Genomic DNA, 17,295 nt, shown 5'->3' on the forward strand with positions numbered 1-17,295 from the left:
GTGAGACAAAATCTCTATATATATATATACATATATATATATATATATATATATATATATATATATATATATATATATATATATATATTTAATTGAATATTGATATTTTAAGCCTAAATTTCATGCAAACTATTTGTTTTCATCATTGCAATAACGATTAAAGATATCACCCATAGAGTCTACCTCAAGCTGACTAGAGCCACACAGGGACTATTTAGGAAGCCAGAGGCTATGTCATACGCCACATTACACTTACAAACATTTTCTCTGCTAATACAAGAGGAGGCATATTTGCATAAACGGCTTGAGTTCCCTGATCCATCAGGACTGTATTTGTCTGGCGTGGTCCGTGAAAGCTTTCTCCAGCACGCTCTCTTTAAGAGACTGTGAAGTTCTGTCCCTCAGGAGAGGGATCTTGGCTTCCTCCTCGGCTGGAGTCTCTGTGACAGCAGCACTGCTTGGATCTCGGCCCTCATTGTGATGCAACCGCTTTTGGATAAACCTGTTCAACCCGAGATGCACATGCAAAAGGGAGTCACTTTAGGACTCAAGTGCTCCGATATCTTCAGTCCCCCCTCCCACACACACAAAAAAGAAGAATTATGGTTCTGCGTATTACCCAAAACAAAAGGCGTATTTTACTGGATGGTTAATGTAATTGGAGGAGATCCAGGGAGAGGCTAATGAGGAGGAATGCGGCTGAGCATCTGCTCTGGTTCTTGGAAGCGAGGCAGGTTGTGATGTGTACTCCCGAGGCTTTCGCTGATAAGACCGTCTTATCGTGGCCTCACTCCCCCACGGCTTTCTCTTCTAATGGTTTCAAGCTGTAATGCGCGTCCCGAGTCGGCTGACGGCAAGTAAACATGGCGAACGGACGCAGCTGGGAGCCAGGCGGGGAGAAATACGGCACGGCTGTGTTTGTCAATCGCTCAGGTAGAAAGAAAACATGAACGCAAATGGACTCCAGCTCGGGGACGTGGGGGGGAGTGGGGGTTTGTTTGAGCGTCTAGTTCAGCGTGTTATCAGCTAGATGGCTCTGGTTGTTGTTGGCTTTTATGCCATTCACAATAATTACACAAAGGGAGTAATCTATCATTTGAGGTCGCTTTAAACAGTGTGCAAATGTTATGAAGCTGCATTTTAAAGAGGTGTTATAATGAAAGTATATTGCTATGTACGCTGCAGCAAACCTGATTGTGGCTTCTTCACATGGAAATTGTTTTGTGATAATGGATGGAGAGGCTCTCAGATATAACATCAACATTTATTACCTATAAACGGGGCTGGAGAAAAGAGGCTATCTTTAGAGGGAAAACCAAATAATCAGCATGATTTTCTAACTTTTTTTTTCTTTCTATTTTTTTACAATAGAAAAAAAATAGCCTTAGCCTTATCTGAACATGTTTCAAAATACATTCTACTATCTAAATGTTTGAGTGCTAGGATTAGTGTGGTTAAGTGGGTTCTTGGATTTGCTTAGATTTATACATGAAAGGATGAGGCCACTTTCCGCAGAGAGTCATTCCACCTCATGCAGCAGTGACATTTTTATGGTTCACAATAAACATCAAGATGTTTGCTTCATTTAATGATGGAGCTTAACATCGTCTCCCCTTGTGTAAAATGTATCATTTTGAATATTAAAGAACCTTATAGTTGCAGATATAAAGTAACAAACTCTGAGATGGACTGACTGGTATTAGAGGATCTATTTCCAGAATAAATTGTATAGCATAAAATGTTGTTTATTATATTATAGTTGTTTATTTATTTTGCCAATTCTTTTTTTTTTTTCCCTACATCACAAATCTAAATGAATAGCGACCAAACAAAATGGGTGTGTTTTGACAAAAATATACAAGAAAGTATTGCCTTGTGACCTGGAGGGCGAAAACGTTCATCCCCAATTCTTGCACGTGTGGAGTGTTCCCCAAACACTTATCATACATCATGTGTTTCATCTCACATAATTACCAAAATTACGACAAATAACAATAATAACAAACACCACATACCGACATCTGTTGTCCAGGCAAGCAGACACACAGACAGGTCATCTTCCTGATGTTGTGGCTCATATATTTATAGCTGACACTTAAAATTCCTTGTAAAATCTCCATGTAAATTCATGTTTACCTCACTGCACTGCCTGCTGTCAACAGCCTTTGAAACTTGCCCATTTATTTGCTTCTCCTATTGACTTTGTTCCCTTGAACTGTAATTGCACTTCTGATGCTGATATCTGCTCTTGAAGCGTGTCTGCTCCTGCTCTCCAGCATCAGATGCTGCTTCCCCCCGCAGTGAAGGTATGGAAACTGTTCACGTCTGTCAAACTGGAGAAAGTCGTGATCTCAACTCCAAGGCATCACTTTTCATTTGTAGTAATTTGACATGACCTTATTCTAACAGCACTTGGAGCCTCCTACGCTTGCTTCATTTCCATGAAACTTCCTGTAGAAATGATGACCTGTCCTTTTTCTTTTGTGTACTTTTTCCATTTAGAAATGTAAGTCTAGGTCCTATTATGACAGAGCAGCTTATTAAGGCTACCAACAGGTGACCTGCTAGCTCCACACTATGGTTTGTTAGAGAACGAGTGAACACTTGTTTCCATTGTTTTGTGTTTCTCATAAGCAAAGTCAGTGAGAAATTAGGTAAATTCTAGTATTATGATGTACATCAACATAGCTTTTATATCATGAAACCATTTTTTTAAAGAAGTATTTTATTAATGAGACAAATACTTAATGGCTGAAGATGAAGAGTCTTCAGCCATTTTAGAAATGAAGTTCAGAATCAATAAGTTAGTAAGTATGAAAAGGTTCCTGCGGTTTGCTCTTCCAAATGATTACACAAATTATTGAGTGAAATAATGTGAGCTTCAGCGTTAGGTCTTATTGGTCAACGCAATATTATTCCACTGACTAATAATAATTTAAGTTACATTTATGGTAAAAGAAAAATCAATTGCATTGTTTGGTCTAAAAATACTGTAGAGGACATATGTTTTCACATCTCGTACAAAAAACTGAAAGAATCAGGAACTAAGAAGCTTACCTCTGGACATAGTGCCATGTCAACCAAGTCATCTTAACTATTTATTTGTATTTCAGTTACCAATTTAAAACCCAGAATATTCTTTTAATTTCCGCTTTTATGTTCTGATGAGCAACAAAAGCAACGTAGGCATTTTTTTTAGAACTCATCTTATTTACAGAGCAGCTACGTTTCAAAGATTCACTTCAGATCAACACACTGAAAATTTCATCTCATTTTCAGGACAGAAGCCAAGCAAGCCAAAACAACCACGTATGAATAATAATAACACTATGGAGTCCCGTAAATCAGACATCATCCAAATAACAGTTAAATCCCACATCTTATTTAAAAACACATGCTCTCGCAGCATTTCCCCCCACCAGCAGATTGAAAACCAATAATTGCGTGATTATGTTTACCCCGCTTGGTTGTTTTTTTTTTTGTTTTTTTTTCCAATCACTGCAATTTTCTCGTACTGTCTTTGAGAAAACACGATACGCTAATGCACGGTTTGCCTTCGCTGCTAGATTACTTGCATCGCCTCAATGCCCAGATCTGACACCCGGCTCCGCGGCAGGCAGAGGCTAACCTTATGTGACTCTGTGGCCTGGAAGCGAGCTGCGGATTCAGGCTGCCGGCTGATGATTAGCGCACAGACAGATCGGACTCATGCCTCCCCTTCAGCTGCTGTGTCTCGGGGGGCCAATATCTGCTCCTTGGCTCACCGCAACACCCTCAGTATCTTTGGCCTGCCGTTGCACATGCAAGCAGACTGGAAACAATCAAAGTAGAAAATAATGACACAGGCACAGCGGTCAGAGGTTTTGGGCACAAAAGTTCTTATTTATTCATCCCGAGTCTGTAATTTCAAAGTTAACACCGTGCCCCATGGACAAACCCAGCAGGGCTTTTGTGGGGTTGGGGTGGGGGGCCGGGGGTGAGATGGGGGTTTCATATGGTATTTGTTAGCGTGTGTCATTATGCTGTCATGAGTACAGCTTGCTGTTAGGTAGTTAAATTGGTGGAAAATTACTCACTAGTTCAGAGATTTAGCTTCTAATTCTCTCCCTGGGCTTCCCTTGGAGTGCTGTAATACACACAGAAAAGAGACCTTCAGAAACAAAACCCATCAGCTCTGTTTATTCTAGTTCCATTGATTTTAAAAAGGCACAAGAAGCCCAACTGTGGCACATAAAAAAAACAAACACTGTATAGTAATTTCTCCACTTGTCTTCTGCAGTCTCTCCACTTGTGTCTTTAGCTGATCGTCTTTCCATTCCTCATCTTGGCAGTGGCTTCGGCTCACATACCTCGGCTAGGCACTAGAGATTTCTTAAATTCTTCGCAGGTTCCCTCGTCGGTAAAATGTGGCCTTTAAATTTGGCGGCTCCACTATAACAGAGTTTTGAAAACTCATACACAATACAAGCTTGGATGAAAAATAGTGGATATTGCCCGTAGCTCAGCTGGTGACAGGCTTGCTATGCAGCCGACTATCGAACATTGGAGGTAATAATCCCTGGGTGGAGAGTAGGTGCAAATACATAAACAAGGCAGGGAAAATAACAATTTCTGCCCCTGTGTTCGCCTCTGCTCTTACATTCTGGCCTGTTTCAACATTGGAACCTGCTAATTACTGTAATAATTGTGATGGCAGTGAGAGCTCTAGATTTGCAGCCACCTTTCTAAAAGCAAGCCGCACTTTTAAATTGGACATATTCCTGATGGCTGGGTCGTATTTTTTTATATATTTTTTTCCACTGTAGAAATAGTTTTGATGAGGAGCCTTGGCGTGAGGCATGGGCAGATTGAGATCATTGAGGTCAGCCTGTGCGCTGATAACACAACCCAATGGAAAACACTGACAGTCTGAAGTCACAAGGACAGATAGACAGACAGACACTCTGGAGGTCTACTTGGATAGTACACTCCACCAGATGATGTTACCCAAGATTTTTTCCACATCTTTTTTCCATAAAAAAGTGGGCCATAAATCAGTCACTTCCACAAGTGGAAACCAAACTGAAAAATAATTCTTCTTGAGTCTCAAAGCATTTTATTTTTTTAATTCCCCCCCCCTCATCTTTGGGAAAAACACAATGTATTTTGCAATGACAAAATATTTTCCCCCAAACACGTTTCCACATCTGTTGGTTTTTATGTTGCATCCTGTCATCTCCCTGTACTGTATCCTTTATGCTGGTTGTTACAGTGGAGGCCATGGGGGCTGTCTGAGTGAAAAGCTGATACTAAAATTGCCAACGTGCAATTTTCTTTTCCTCATTGTTCTGTAGTATTGCAATGTTGTGATGAGGTTTTAAGTCCATTGGCAAATGGGATATTCTGAATTGAAGGATTGACAGGGATGGCAGTAAAACAGACCAGATTTTTTTCTATAAAGACTGCAAGGGTCGACTTTTGGTCAGCCATGTTTCTGGCTCCTTTCCGTAACCGGTGTGGTATTTATTTAAATATCTGTTGTACAGTCATAATTACCAATTGATTGAATAATTGCTTTTTATCTCACAATTCATTTCTCAAATGTTTTGAGTTGGTGTGTCTGTTAGGATCAGTGCCACAAAAATTGAACTTCTTAATCAATGTGAGATCTTTAAATGTGCAGAATATGGTTAATATTCATTTCAACAATTGAGCCGTAATGGTCTTGGGTTGTTTTTGCTTTGGTAATTTTATTTACCTGAAAAACTGAATAGTAATCTCATGAAAGATATCTGTAATCACAAGTATTGGGATGGATTTGTCCTTTATAAGAACTGAAGGTGATATACTGTTATGTGATTTTCATTGCCATTTTATATTACAAAATTCCCAATATTTAGACTTCATGGCAACTAGCTGCTGATGTTGATTATTCTCAAGTAAGTTTGAATGTAAGTTTCACAGCAGACCAGCAACAACGTCGATTCAGGGACTCTGATACTCTGACAGTCAAAAACAAAAACACAGCAGTCACTGACTTCCACTTGCCTGTAACTGTGAGAACTCCATCCTGTTGTCCATAGGGTTAAGATCAGCAAGAAGCCATGTTGCTTCCACAGTAGTTGGTCATACAGCTTCTCCTTATCAACTTACAACATATCCTTCATATGTCATATGTAATTTCCATCTAGAATTGTTAAAAAACATCTTCAAAGTTAATGGCAGCTTTAAAATGTTGATAATACAACAGTGACTTCCAACCATGGAGCAGGGTAAAACCACAGAGACACGTTCATTTATCAGTTGCCTTTATCCAATTCTATCGCAGAAAGAGATGAATGTTGATTCATTATTGGGTTTATCAACAATTACCAACTAACAAATAACTGTTAGAAATCTCAAAAGTCAGTTTAGACATTAGCCTACAGATCCATCGTCCTGAGCTAACTCCATTTACGCACTGCAATAAAATGTTAGAAATTGTGCAACACCAGGATAGAAAGTAGACCTGGGGTGTGTTTATATATATGTATGCATGTGTGGGCGACGCACACCATCAAGGCTGCTTTTTATTGCACATATTTTCATCATCCAGTCATCTTGGTCAAGTGACTGACAGGTCATGAAATCCTTGGCAACAGTAACAAGTAAGATTTGTTGCTGTCTAATTTTACTGGTGTTTACCTGGAATCTGCTGATGTGAATAAGCCGCTGCTCTGCAGAAAAGTTCCAGTCTGTTTCCTTCAAAGTCTGTGTAACATCTTTTCATGCAGGATAGCCCGATGAGTAAGAAAACCTCCTTACAAGACAGTTAAATCTGTAGAAACCGCCCCGCTTTGTCTTAGATTACTTTGTAAAGCCTATAAAATTGCTTTATGATTTTTTTACTGCCATACAATCTGCTTGTGTAGCCTGTGAGATGCTCACCAAGAGCTGTCATCACGTTGGCTACTCGCTTTCCCATACATGTGTGCTCACTGATGCTCTCAGTGATGCAGAAATGTGGTGAGTGTGGATCTTTTATTACCTCTCCTTCTGCAGTGAGATGGGAAGGTTTTTTTTTTTTTTTTTTTTGCAAAGAGTAGACTCTGATTTCTCCCTCATTGCTGTCTGCTCCCTTTTCAAATTGGCCACACAGTCGCCGCTCTCTCACTACATGTAAAAGACCACTTTCAGGGGCCTCGCAAGTAGCCGAGACTTGTCGTCTTCGGCTCTCATTTGTCACGGACGACGCACAGTGGCACATGAGTTAAGGCGCTGCTGTGGCCGCGCAATTACAGGGTCGACGGAAGGCAAACAGAGCCAAGCGGATCCAGCGGCAAGGACGACTCCTCCGTGGCGGCACTGAACTAAACATTCTGTTACTGTCATGTTTTGATGGACGGCCTGAGGGATGGAAGAGGAACATTATTATGGGAAGGCCGGGAGTCATTTGCTGTCTCTTCAGTTCTTATGTGTGGAAACGTACAGTACAAGCACAGCAGACGGTGTTTTTTTTTTTTTTTTCCCTTTTCCGTTTTTCGTCACCGCTATTTCAGGGTTGTTCTGAATGAGTTTAGCATTGTACAAATACAGGCGCAACACGTAAGTGCCAGAAGCTTCTTCTGGAAAGATTTTTGTACATGTTCAGAAAGCATTTATGGCACATTATGCGACTCTGCCGCTGTCGAACCACACCCCGGGTTTCTGTTCAATAGGAAGTTGCTTTGTAAACCTTTTTTTTTTTTTTTTTTTTTTACCGATTATCTTCAGTTGGTGTTACAAATCTGTGACAACGCAAAGGTCAAGTATTGGACTGTTTTTATCTAGTATATACAGCAGCTTGAAGAAGTCAACTTTTCCACATTGTCTCACTTTACAGCCATGGACTTTAATGGATTTACTGGGATTGGACAAAGTAAGACATTTGGGCAGAAAAACATTTTTCTACATAACTTTGTCTAGCATTTGTATTTTAGTGCCTTTTATGTCGATACCACAAAATGAGATCTATTGCATCCAGTTGTCCCGGTCACCCGATTAATAAAAAGAGTCCAGCTGTTCGTATTTAATCTTCATATAAATACAGCTGTTCCGTGAAGACTTCAGATGTTTATTGGAGAGCATTAGACCGCGAAATTAACCACACAGGTCGGAGATAAAGATTTGAACATTTCATAGACCGCTGTTCCGTCCATCATCTGAAAAAACCTGGAACCTCTCGAGAGCTCAACTATTGGTGGTGGACTCGACAGATCTGGCCTTTTGGAAGGGAAGGTGAGAAGACAGCCACGAGAAAGTCCCATTTGCGGTTTACTACAATTAGCCCTGCCGGTGACACAGCAAACATGTGGAAAATTGTGTTGTGGTCAGATGAGACCAGAATGAAACTTTTTGTCCCACATCGAAAACGCTATGTGTGGCATGACTAACATTACAGATCACCCTAAATGCATCATTACTACCATAAAGTATAGTACCAGAACCATTTTGGTGTTGACCTCCTTTCAGCAGGGACCATGAAGTTGGCTGGGTGCAAGGAAAAAAAACACTTATTAGAGGCTCAGAACCACTTGAGTCTGGCTTGGAAGTTTACCTTCTGGTGTGACAGAGACCCACAACGTGCAGACGGAGGATCAGAGTGTCCAATTAAAGGTAATTTCAGAAACAGAGAGTCAGGGAGTATGAGGTCTCCATAATAACTGAAAACAAAGACACGAATTGGGAAAATGTGGGTCAATTATAATTTCTATAATTTATATCGCAGTATTGAACAATTTCATGTTTGCCCATTATATTGCAGCCTTAGTTCAGATGTAAATATATCCATGTGTTGAAGGGGCAGTAGTATGTTAAATCAACTTTTTTGAGCTATATTATGTTATAATGTTATTCCCTTATCAAAAACATACATGGTTCGTTGCTTTGACTTTTTTTCCCACACGTTTGAGAAATCCTTTAGTCTCCCATAGCAACCATTCAGATGTGCAAATCGCCTGCTTGTTATAAAGTGCCGCCTTCAAGGATAAAACTCCTGCTCAGAGCTGCAGTTTCCAAGTTTTCCCACTCAGATCCTTCAGACTAGCCAGTAGCAATTAGCAAACACCTGGTGGAACTGCACATCTGCTGAGCTCATTATATGAGCTGCTTCTCAGTGAAGTAGCTATGTTTTACCAGTAAAGCTGATAAAACATTGCAAAAGGGTTAATAGAGGAACAGTGTTGTGATGACTTCCCGAAGGCAGAGTGTTGTGGGGGGGAAAGTAGGAGTTTCTTAAGGAGACAGAGACCCAATTTCTAGGCATTAGTCATATTTGATATATATGCAGCCTTTTTATAACTGAAGGTAACACAGTAACTTGGGCTATAAAATGATATTATGTGGTTGGAAAACACATAATCCTATTCTTTTAATATGGCTCAGTCAAAGTTCAGACCCGAATGTAATTGAGAATACAGGACACCCTTTTTACTATACCTTCCCCCACACAATTAAGCTCCACTTTGTTTTGGTCTATTACATAAAATCCCTATTAAAAGTCATTGAAGTCTGGGTATGAAACATGGAGGGAAAAAAAAGTTTAGGGAATGAATACTTTTGCGAAGTACTTACTGTTCATACTTCCACGTGTGTTGCGTGTGTTCTTATGTGGAGGCCACTCATCGGTCATGACGTTTTGGGAGAGACGCCGGATTTAAGTGCAGAGGTAGAGCGATGGTGTTGGCCTTGTTCTGTGAGACCATGCCAGGCCAACCTCCGAGCGGCGAGGCCGCATCGTGGGATGACTGTCGCGGCTGGGAAAACAGGCTCCATAAAAACCCAAACGGTTTAATTCGATGGAAGTCAGCGATTCACAGAGAGGCCAGGAGTAAGGGAAAAAAAAAAAAAAAAAAAACGCCAAAAAACAAAATGGGGTGATGGGGATGAGGCGGGCTGCAGCGGGACAGAGACGTGCAGAAGAAGAGACGGATCCAGAGAGTGAGGGCAGAGCTCTACGCTGCTCATTAGGTTTGGGTGTGTATGGGAACGGCAGTAAACATGACATTTCTTCTGCAGCCAGCAGAAAGACTCCGGCATCAAATAACAGCCCTGCAGTACAATGAGTAGTAAAGCTGTGGCCACCAGAGCTGTCGCCCTGCCCGACTGCCATCAGCTGCCACCAACCAGGACTCCAGGATTTGACTCTGGTCCACTGCAGCACCAAAGAGCAGGAAGTTTCTACCAGACAACACAAATTTGGTTTTGGACCAAGTAAACACTACAATATTTTTTCAATTTAACAAAAAAAAAAAAAAAAAAAAAATTGTAAGTTGACTCTTTTACTTTGTTATTATAAGTGAAGTCCTGTGTGAAACGTTGCTGATTCATCTACCCAGCCACAGTTTCCTTGCTGGCACTTAAATCAGGCAAGGCTCCGGGTGTGTATCCTTGTTTTTATCATATAATTATTGTCTGGGAAAACTCTTCTAGTAAAATGATAAGTTTACTCATTTATAGGCTGGCCGTTTTAGAGATACGGGTTTTCTCTGAAGCTTGACAGGGTTTGGAAAGAAAAAAATGTCTTTTTATACACTTCAAAAAGCTTTTTCCTCTAAAATGTGTAAAAGCGTCCAGTTTCACACAGACTCTGTTCATATGTACTTGTTGCACAGTTGTTTTTTTCTATAAATCTGCTATCATTATCCACAGACTCTTGATCTTTATATTGCTGCATGCTTTGCTCTTTCACTGCTTTGATTTTGGTGAGAGATTTCCTTGGTTGGCTGGACGTGAGCGGCTTGGTAATAAACCGATCAGGCACAACAAGATACTCACTGCAAGCACATCTCCCTGAGGTTATATCAGAAGATTCATGACATGTTTGACTGTCCTTCTCTCACTAAAGACATATAATTTCTCCCCTTTGGAAGCTTCTAACTTATCATCTCCTTACACTGTCCAGCGTACTTCCTATGGCTCCAGAACAGTCATAAAAGTCTTGGCGTTACCACTGTTTTGAGTTTTTGTCATGAAAGGTGCCTGTCATGGACGAATAAAAAGAGCGTATGATTTACGGGGAGAATAAGGATCACACTTTGGACCGTTTAAATGTTCCTGTCTCCTGAAAGTCCGTTCGGCAACCAGAGGCTACCGAGTTGCAGTGCAGAATTACTCTGCTGAAGTTCTGTCACAGTCTTAAAGCAAAAACATCCCTCTGTATGTCATTTGAAACTGAAATTGAATTTAGGAAAAGGACGTTTAAATAAGATGAAATAAAGTGTTAAGATTTGACTGCTCTGGAAGAGTATTCATGCCCCTTTAGATAGACCTTTTTGCCGGGATGCAACACAAATTATACTTATGTGAAAGACTAAAATAAAGTAGCTTGGTACAAGCCAACTCGATGTTCTACGCTTTGCTATGTACAGATGGTCTGGACCCATGGCTACTGAAAAACCATTGTTCGCCGGAGGCGTGGACTCTGTTCAAGTTTGAAACGATTGGATCCGATTTTACCCAATCGCTAACGTTTGTCAGGTCAACCACCAAAGAATCTACGCTATGAATCTTACCCAACATTGCGTGCACTGTAAACAACCATCCCCAGCCATGGTTTAACAGACTGGTTGATGCATTCAGCAGCAAAATGACAAGTTAATTAACGCAACATGCCTTTCATCCGTTACCTGTCATTAATTATTAATAAGCAGGAGTAATTGAGTAACATGTTAAAATTTATAAGCAGTAATATTGAATTGCTAAAAATGAATCTGTGCTAAATTGATGGTGACATTTTTTCTAATAGCTTTTATTAGCGTTTATTACGCTCAGCCTCATTAGCATCACCTGAGTTAGCGAAGAAATGGTTGTAGTCATCAAAAACCAAGATAAAACAAGATGGTTACAAAAGTTTTCCCCCATATTTAAATTCAAAAGGCTGAAGGTAAAATTATCCCCACATTTTTCAGATTTAGATTTTTAAAGATATTTTTAAATTATGGCTACATGTTTCTGTTGACTGGGAGTCCTGACTTGAATTCGATGGAGAATGTGTTGAGAGAGCTAAAGATCAGGGTGATGGTAACGTCCTCAAGCCCAACGACATGGAGTTCATCACCAAAGATAAATAGTCAACACACCTGTGGAAACATTCAAAGTGCTGACCAGCAATCATAAAAAAGGGTTAGATTGCTGTGTTGTCAGTACAGACTTCTCTATTGATTGAGAGCATATAGTCATTTTCAACATGCTCTCTATCAATAAAATTTAAGTAAAATTGTTTGTTTTTTTTAAGTGACACTCCTTTTACATAGTTTATATTTTGAGAGATACTGGTTTTATGGCCTATCAAAGAAATGCATTGCCTGGAGTATGAATAGTTGTGAACCTAACTGTGGGTCACGGTTTTTAAACCCCACCATGAATATAAAAAAGAGCCCGTCTATTGTGCTCAAAGCATGTGAAAAATGCTCTCCTGATGCGGCAGTAAGAGGTCTCCCCTCAGGGAGCGGGGCGACAGGGGAAAATCTAGGCAAGCGATTGTGTCTCACTGCAAAACTGGATGTCAGCAGCCTTTTGTGTACAAGTGTGCCTAAGACGAGGATCGGGTTCAGCATTAGGGTGGAGCAGGCGATTGGACGGCGGCTCTGTTTATGCACCTGACCCATATGAGTCACTGAGCTGAGGCAAACTTTACAGCAACATGTCATATCAAGACATCGCCCAACTCTCAGCTCCCCGCTTGATTCCATCTCTCTGCGCACATTGCCATTTGTTGTTATTGTCTTCCAATGTTATTAACTTTCACATTCCTGAAGATGGTGTCATATAATCAGAGTATTTGGCTGAACTTGTTCCCCTCATATGGGGATGAGTTGCTTAATATGCTGCCTTGGCAAGGTCTGGAGTTTCACTCTCGAGTTTACTATCAAGAATCTTTCTGCTCCTGTAAATACCCCCAAATTAATGGTCCGATGTTGTGTGCTAGCTTGAGTAACCCAGCGCTGACTCTCTCGATCAAGTGAGTGATGATGGCAACATTACAGAGAGTTGTTTTAATGATTAACAGCCAAACTGTTGACCTCAGCAATGTAACCATGTGTCAGTTTAGCATCAGGAAGAAGCCTCAGCACGCCTGTGTGTGTGTGTGTGTGTGTCTGTGTGTGTGTAAAGGAGTCACTTAATTTCTATATGTGATGCCTGTTTTCAGCAGGTCATATAGTTGCAGTTTGGTTTGTGGCTCTGAGGGATGGAGAAGTATGCAGTGGTCGCCCATCTAACTTAAAAATGGATCTGTATTGTTTAAGTTTTTATTTTGATATAAAAGGCACTTGGTTTTAAGTTGTTGCCCATCCATTAAACCGTATCAAATCTTGTGATTCTCTAATTAGTACACCATGTTACAATCAACTTGGTAATATTGTGTTGTTTTAAAGGTGTTTCCACAGTTTATTGCTGAAATAAAACGAGCTAGTCCAGCTGGGTAGAGGAGAGGCAAAAGTTTGCTGAAGCTGCAGAGAACAGACATAGCTTTGGCTTGGTCAAGTGGCCACTGGATAAGATTATAGTATAGTACTGGTTTTATGCTGCGGTAGATAACGGGTGGGGCGGAGGCATCCCTCTGCAGTAATGTCAGGTTGCAGAAAACCCATATACAAATGCCTGGGAGGTGGAGACCTCTTATGTCCATGATTGTCCAGTTGGCCCTGTGTACCAGCCTAAATCAGCCGTTCAGATCATCAGGTTGTCATGTTCAGTTTCTGCATGCAGTCAAACACTCAGCACAATGCAAATGCCCCCTGAGGGAAGTGGACAGATGTAGAATCCCACTGAGAGAAGCGTGGGAACAACTTCCACATGTTAACATCCGAGTACTGGCTCAAGAGTGACACATCCAGCTATGAGCACTACTACAGAAAATCTCTAAAAGCCATAAGTAGACATGCACTGATTGCAGTTTTCTGGCCATTCACCAATCTTTATAAACTATTACCTGCCTATTCTGTTTTTGGCCAATACCATTTTTTTTGTTTGAAAAGTATATAAATATAGCAATAAAGTCTTTACGTTTGCAACAGTGGGGTGACGATTATTAACCACGCACGTTCAGATATGAAGGTGGGCAGGTTTGATTTTCAGACCTTTATGGAGGTAGATAAAATCAGTTTCACATCCAAGTATGGGCCAGTCTTCCTAAATTAAAGTAATCTGTGCCGATTTGGCGGCGCACCCTTACTCATAACTCAACAGGGTGGAAATATATATTGAAAGCTACTAGCTTTAAATAGTTTTGGTCTACTAAAACTATTTAAAGCTACTAATAGACTAGCTTTAAATAGTTTTGGTTTTGGTCTACTAATAGTTAATTTTGGTCTACTAATAAAAATTTTGGGTGATTCCAATTTTTTGTAGATGAACCAGAATGTACAAGGTTCTTACTTAATTTATTTTTCCTTGAGTCTGGGATTTACAAATAATTGCCAACATGTTTTATGTTTTATTTTTTACATGCCAGCATGTTTTATGATTAAAGCTAAAACAGTAAATAACTGAGCTGTACTCAATTTACCCTTCCTGTTATCTGTTGAAAGTCTTGCTTTTTCTTTATCACAGCATGAATAGACAGACATTTCTTGATATTCTGCAAAGAATACAGTTTGATACAGAAAACTTTGAGTCTCCTTAACTCAGTAGTTAAGTGTTCACAGCAAATTGGGCAGAAAGACCTGGTAGCTCTTGGATTGACTCAATCTGAATATCTGAATGTTTGATAAGCCAGTCAACAGCCTGGGCCAGTCGAGCTAACATTCAGTGCTAAATAACACCCATAATCAGACGAAGTTTTCATTCCTTCTCGATGGAGTTCTGTGTTGAACTTTTCACTTGTCCATGTCTTTCAGTCGGTGGTGAAAACTGGACGTTTGCTCATCAGTCACGAGGCGCCAGTCACAGGAGGATTTGCTGCTGAAATCAGCTCTACTGTACAGGTGGGTGCCTGCTGTCTGTGTGTGACTTTATCTCTGGCAGAGTGTGCAAGCATGCTTGTGTTGAGAGGAGGAAATTTTATTGGCATCTTAAGCTCCCAGGGGTAAAAGATGGCCTTCAAAGGGGTACTGGTCTTGTTAATTGGCCATGGTTTTGTCCATAAAAGTCCAACTTCCAAATAAAACTCAAATAGCTTCTCAGTGTTTGCCTCAGAGCTTTGGTTTTCAGACTGTAAGAAGCACCCTCCTGGGGTTGGAGGTAGATACCCGAAGCAAGACGACTACCAATAAGCCACGGGGAACTCTGTTGACGGACAGGCATCAGTGGAACAGAATGTAACACTGCTGTTTAACGGGGAGTTTAATAAGCCAGTTGTGAGGAAATCTTAAGGCTAGAGAAAAAGTTTCAAGTATTTGCATTTCGAGGCGTTGGGTCATAATCAGCTTCTAAGAGCGGAAAGTATCGAACAACTTCACTTCAAAAATTCATTAAAGCAAGCTAGTGGGAGAGTTTCCAGGAGGGAGCGTTTCTCCATTTGGTGAAGATGCTTGGCTTCACGAAGGCAATCCACGATCTGAAACTGACGTCTGATTTTTGTAAACCTCCTTTGCCGTCACTCCCCAAAAGGGTTTAGGGGGATTTAGATCAAGGGAACATGCAGGACGGTCCAAAAGAGTACATTATTCCAGGAAGAGGTGTTGTGAACTAGTGTTGTGCTCCTGAAAGATCTAATCATCACCCTCTAACGATTGGAGAAATGCCACCTGCAACATCTCCAGTTGGACACCCCGGCACAACCAGACGCCCCGTCGTTCAACCAAAGGAAATGCCTCCCAGATAAAGATGAAGTCTGCTCCTCTCTAGAAACTGATGCAGAAAACATCTCCGGTGGGATCTCTCTGGCATCCCTGTAAGCCATTAGAACTTGCCAGTTTTTTCTTCCACTTTGTAAGCACCATTGTACCATTTAGTGCTCCCTTGCAAGCCCTAAAAAGGTTATTTAAGGATGTTTTTTTATTATTCTTTAAGGCAGGGGGCTCAAACTGCCTTGAGGGCCAGAGTCCTTCAACTTTTAGATGTCTCTCTGCTTCCACACACCTGGCTCCAATATTAGCTCATCAACAGAGCTCTGAAGAACTTGATTGTATGCTGGGGAGACAGTTTCACCATTTAATTCAAGTGTGTTGGCCAACGAACAAATGCCAAAAATAAAGAAAGACTGCAAAGGAGATGCTTTTGATTCCCGTCACAAAAGTCACTTCATCAGCAACCAAACGTTTCTACTGGTGCAAAAGACTAAGAAGACGACAGGAAGTGGTAGGAGGATGACGGCTCTGTATGTTTTTTACTGATTTGTTGCATCAACAATCTTATTCACATGTGACTTTAATTGCGTTTCTTATTTAATGGAAACACCATAATTGTGGAATTCTATTTTTCCACAATATTTCGACATTAGAGGAATATTGGAATATGCGCACATGTATAAAAGAAACGCAGCTACAGTGACAAAGCAGTTAATTTGATCACATATGGCAACAGTGATATCATCAGTTGTCTCAGTTGAGTGGATAAATGTCTTAGTGATTTTGGGTTAAAAACAAGAAAGAGAGACTGAGAAAAACAGTTGTAACATTAATATAGGAAAGTTGGTATATTGTCTGCTAGAAATGTTTTTTTATGGTGACATTTCTATCAAAAAATGTTAGATTACTTTGTTTAAAATGGCCAGAAACACTTATTTGTGCCCAATACTCGTAATACTTAACATTTGTACTGTTTCAAACTACATTTGATTTACAGTCTTCTGCTTGTATTTATCCACAGTCCACTGATAATTGACACACTCAGACAGGAAGGAATTATGGGATATATTTGGCCACAATAGATGCACCAGGTGCTTCCATCTTTTGCCTAAAATGAAGGACTGATTTGAAGGCTGCATTTGGAGGAGTTTTCAAATTGGGTCAGCATTTGTCATGCGGCTGAGACATGATCGATCTTTGAAGAATGCAGCCGCCGAATGAAAATTCATATATTTACCCCAGTGGTGAAATTTGACCATATTTAAGCTGAAACAATGTTGCTGCTGGTGGTGTGTCCTCTCAACTCTAGACCTCACAGCACATGCATTTCCTGTGAACTGAATGACACGCACACACAAACACACACACACACACACATCCCAAATTGAAACAAAATTTCTTTTATATGTATTTTTCAGTATTAGAGTATAGGGTTTTTGCTCTTTCCCGAAAGAAAGAGCGAAATCTTCTTAAAGATACTGAGAGCCAATACTCAAGACATTAAATTGAGAAGTCAAATTTATTTTCAGTCATGTTTGAGATATATATATATATATATATATATATA

At 40.3% G+C, this 17,295-nt stretch overlaps 1 protein-coding gene across 1 annotated transcript in view; it reads left to right on the forward strand.

Moving 5' to 3' along the window:
* Window positions 1-17,295, forward strand: part of bckdhb (branched chain keto acid dehydrogenase E1 subunit beta) — a 70,744-nt gene that overhangs the window by 37,254 nt on the left and 16,195 nt on the right. The window contains exon 9 of the mRNA XM_015046676.1: window positions 14,838-14,924. Coding sequence (XP_014902162.1) covers window positions 14,838-14,924 — 87 coding nt within the window. The remainder of the gene's footprint in view (window positions 1-14,837; window positions 14,925-17,295) is intronic.

This window comes from Poecilia latipinna, unplaced genomic scaffold (assembly GCF_001443285.1).
Source record: "Poecilia latipinna isolate Pla-1442-1.1 unplaced genomic scaffold, P_latipinna-1.0 Scaffold787, whole genome shotgun sequence".
NCBI classification, from domain to species: Eukaryota; Metazoa; Chordata; class Actinopteri; order Cyprinodontiformes; family Poeciliidae; genus Poecilia; species Poecilia latipinna.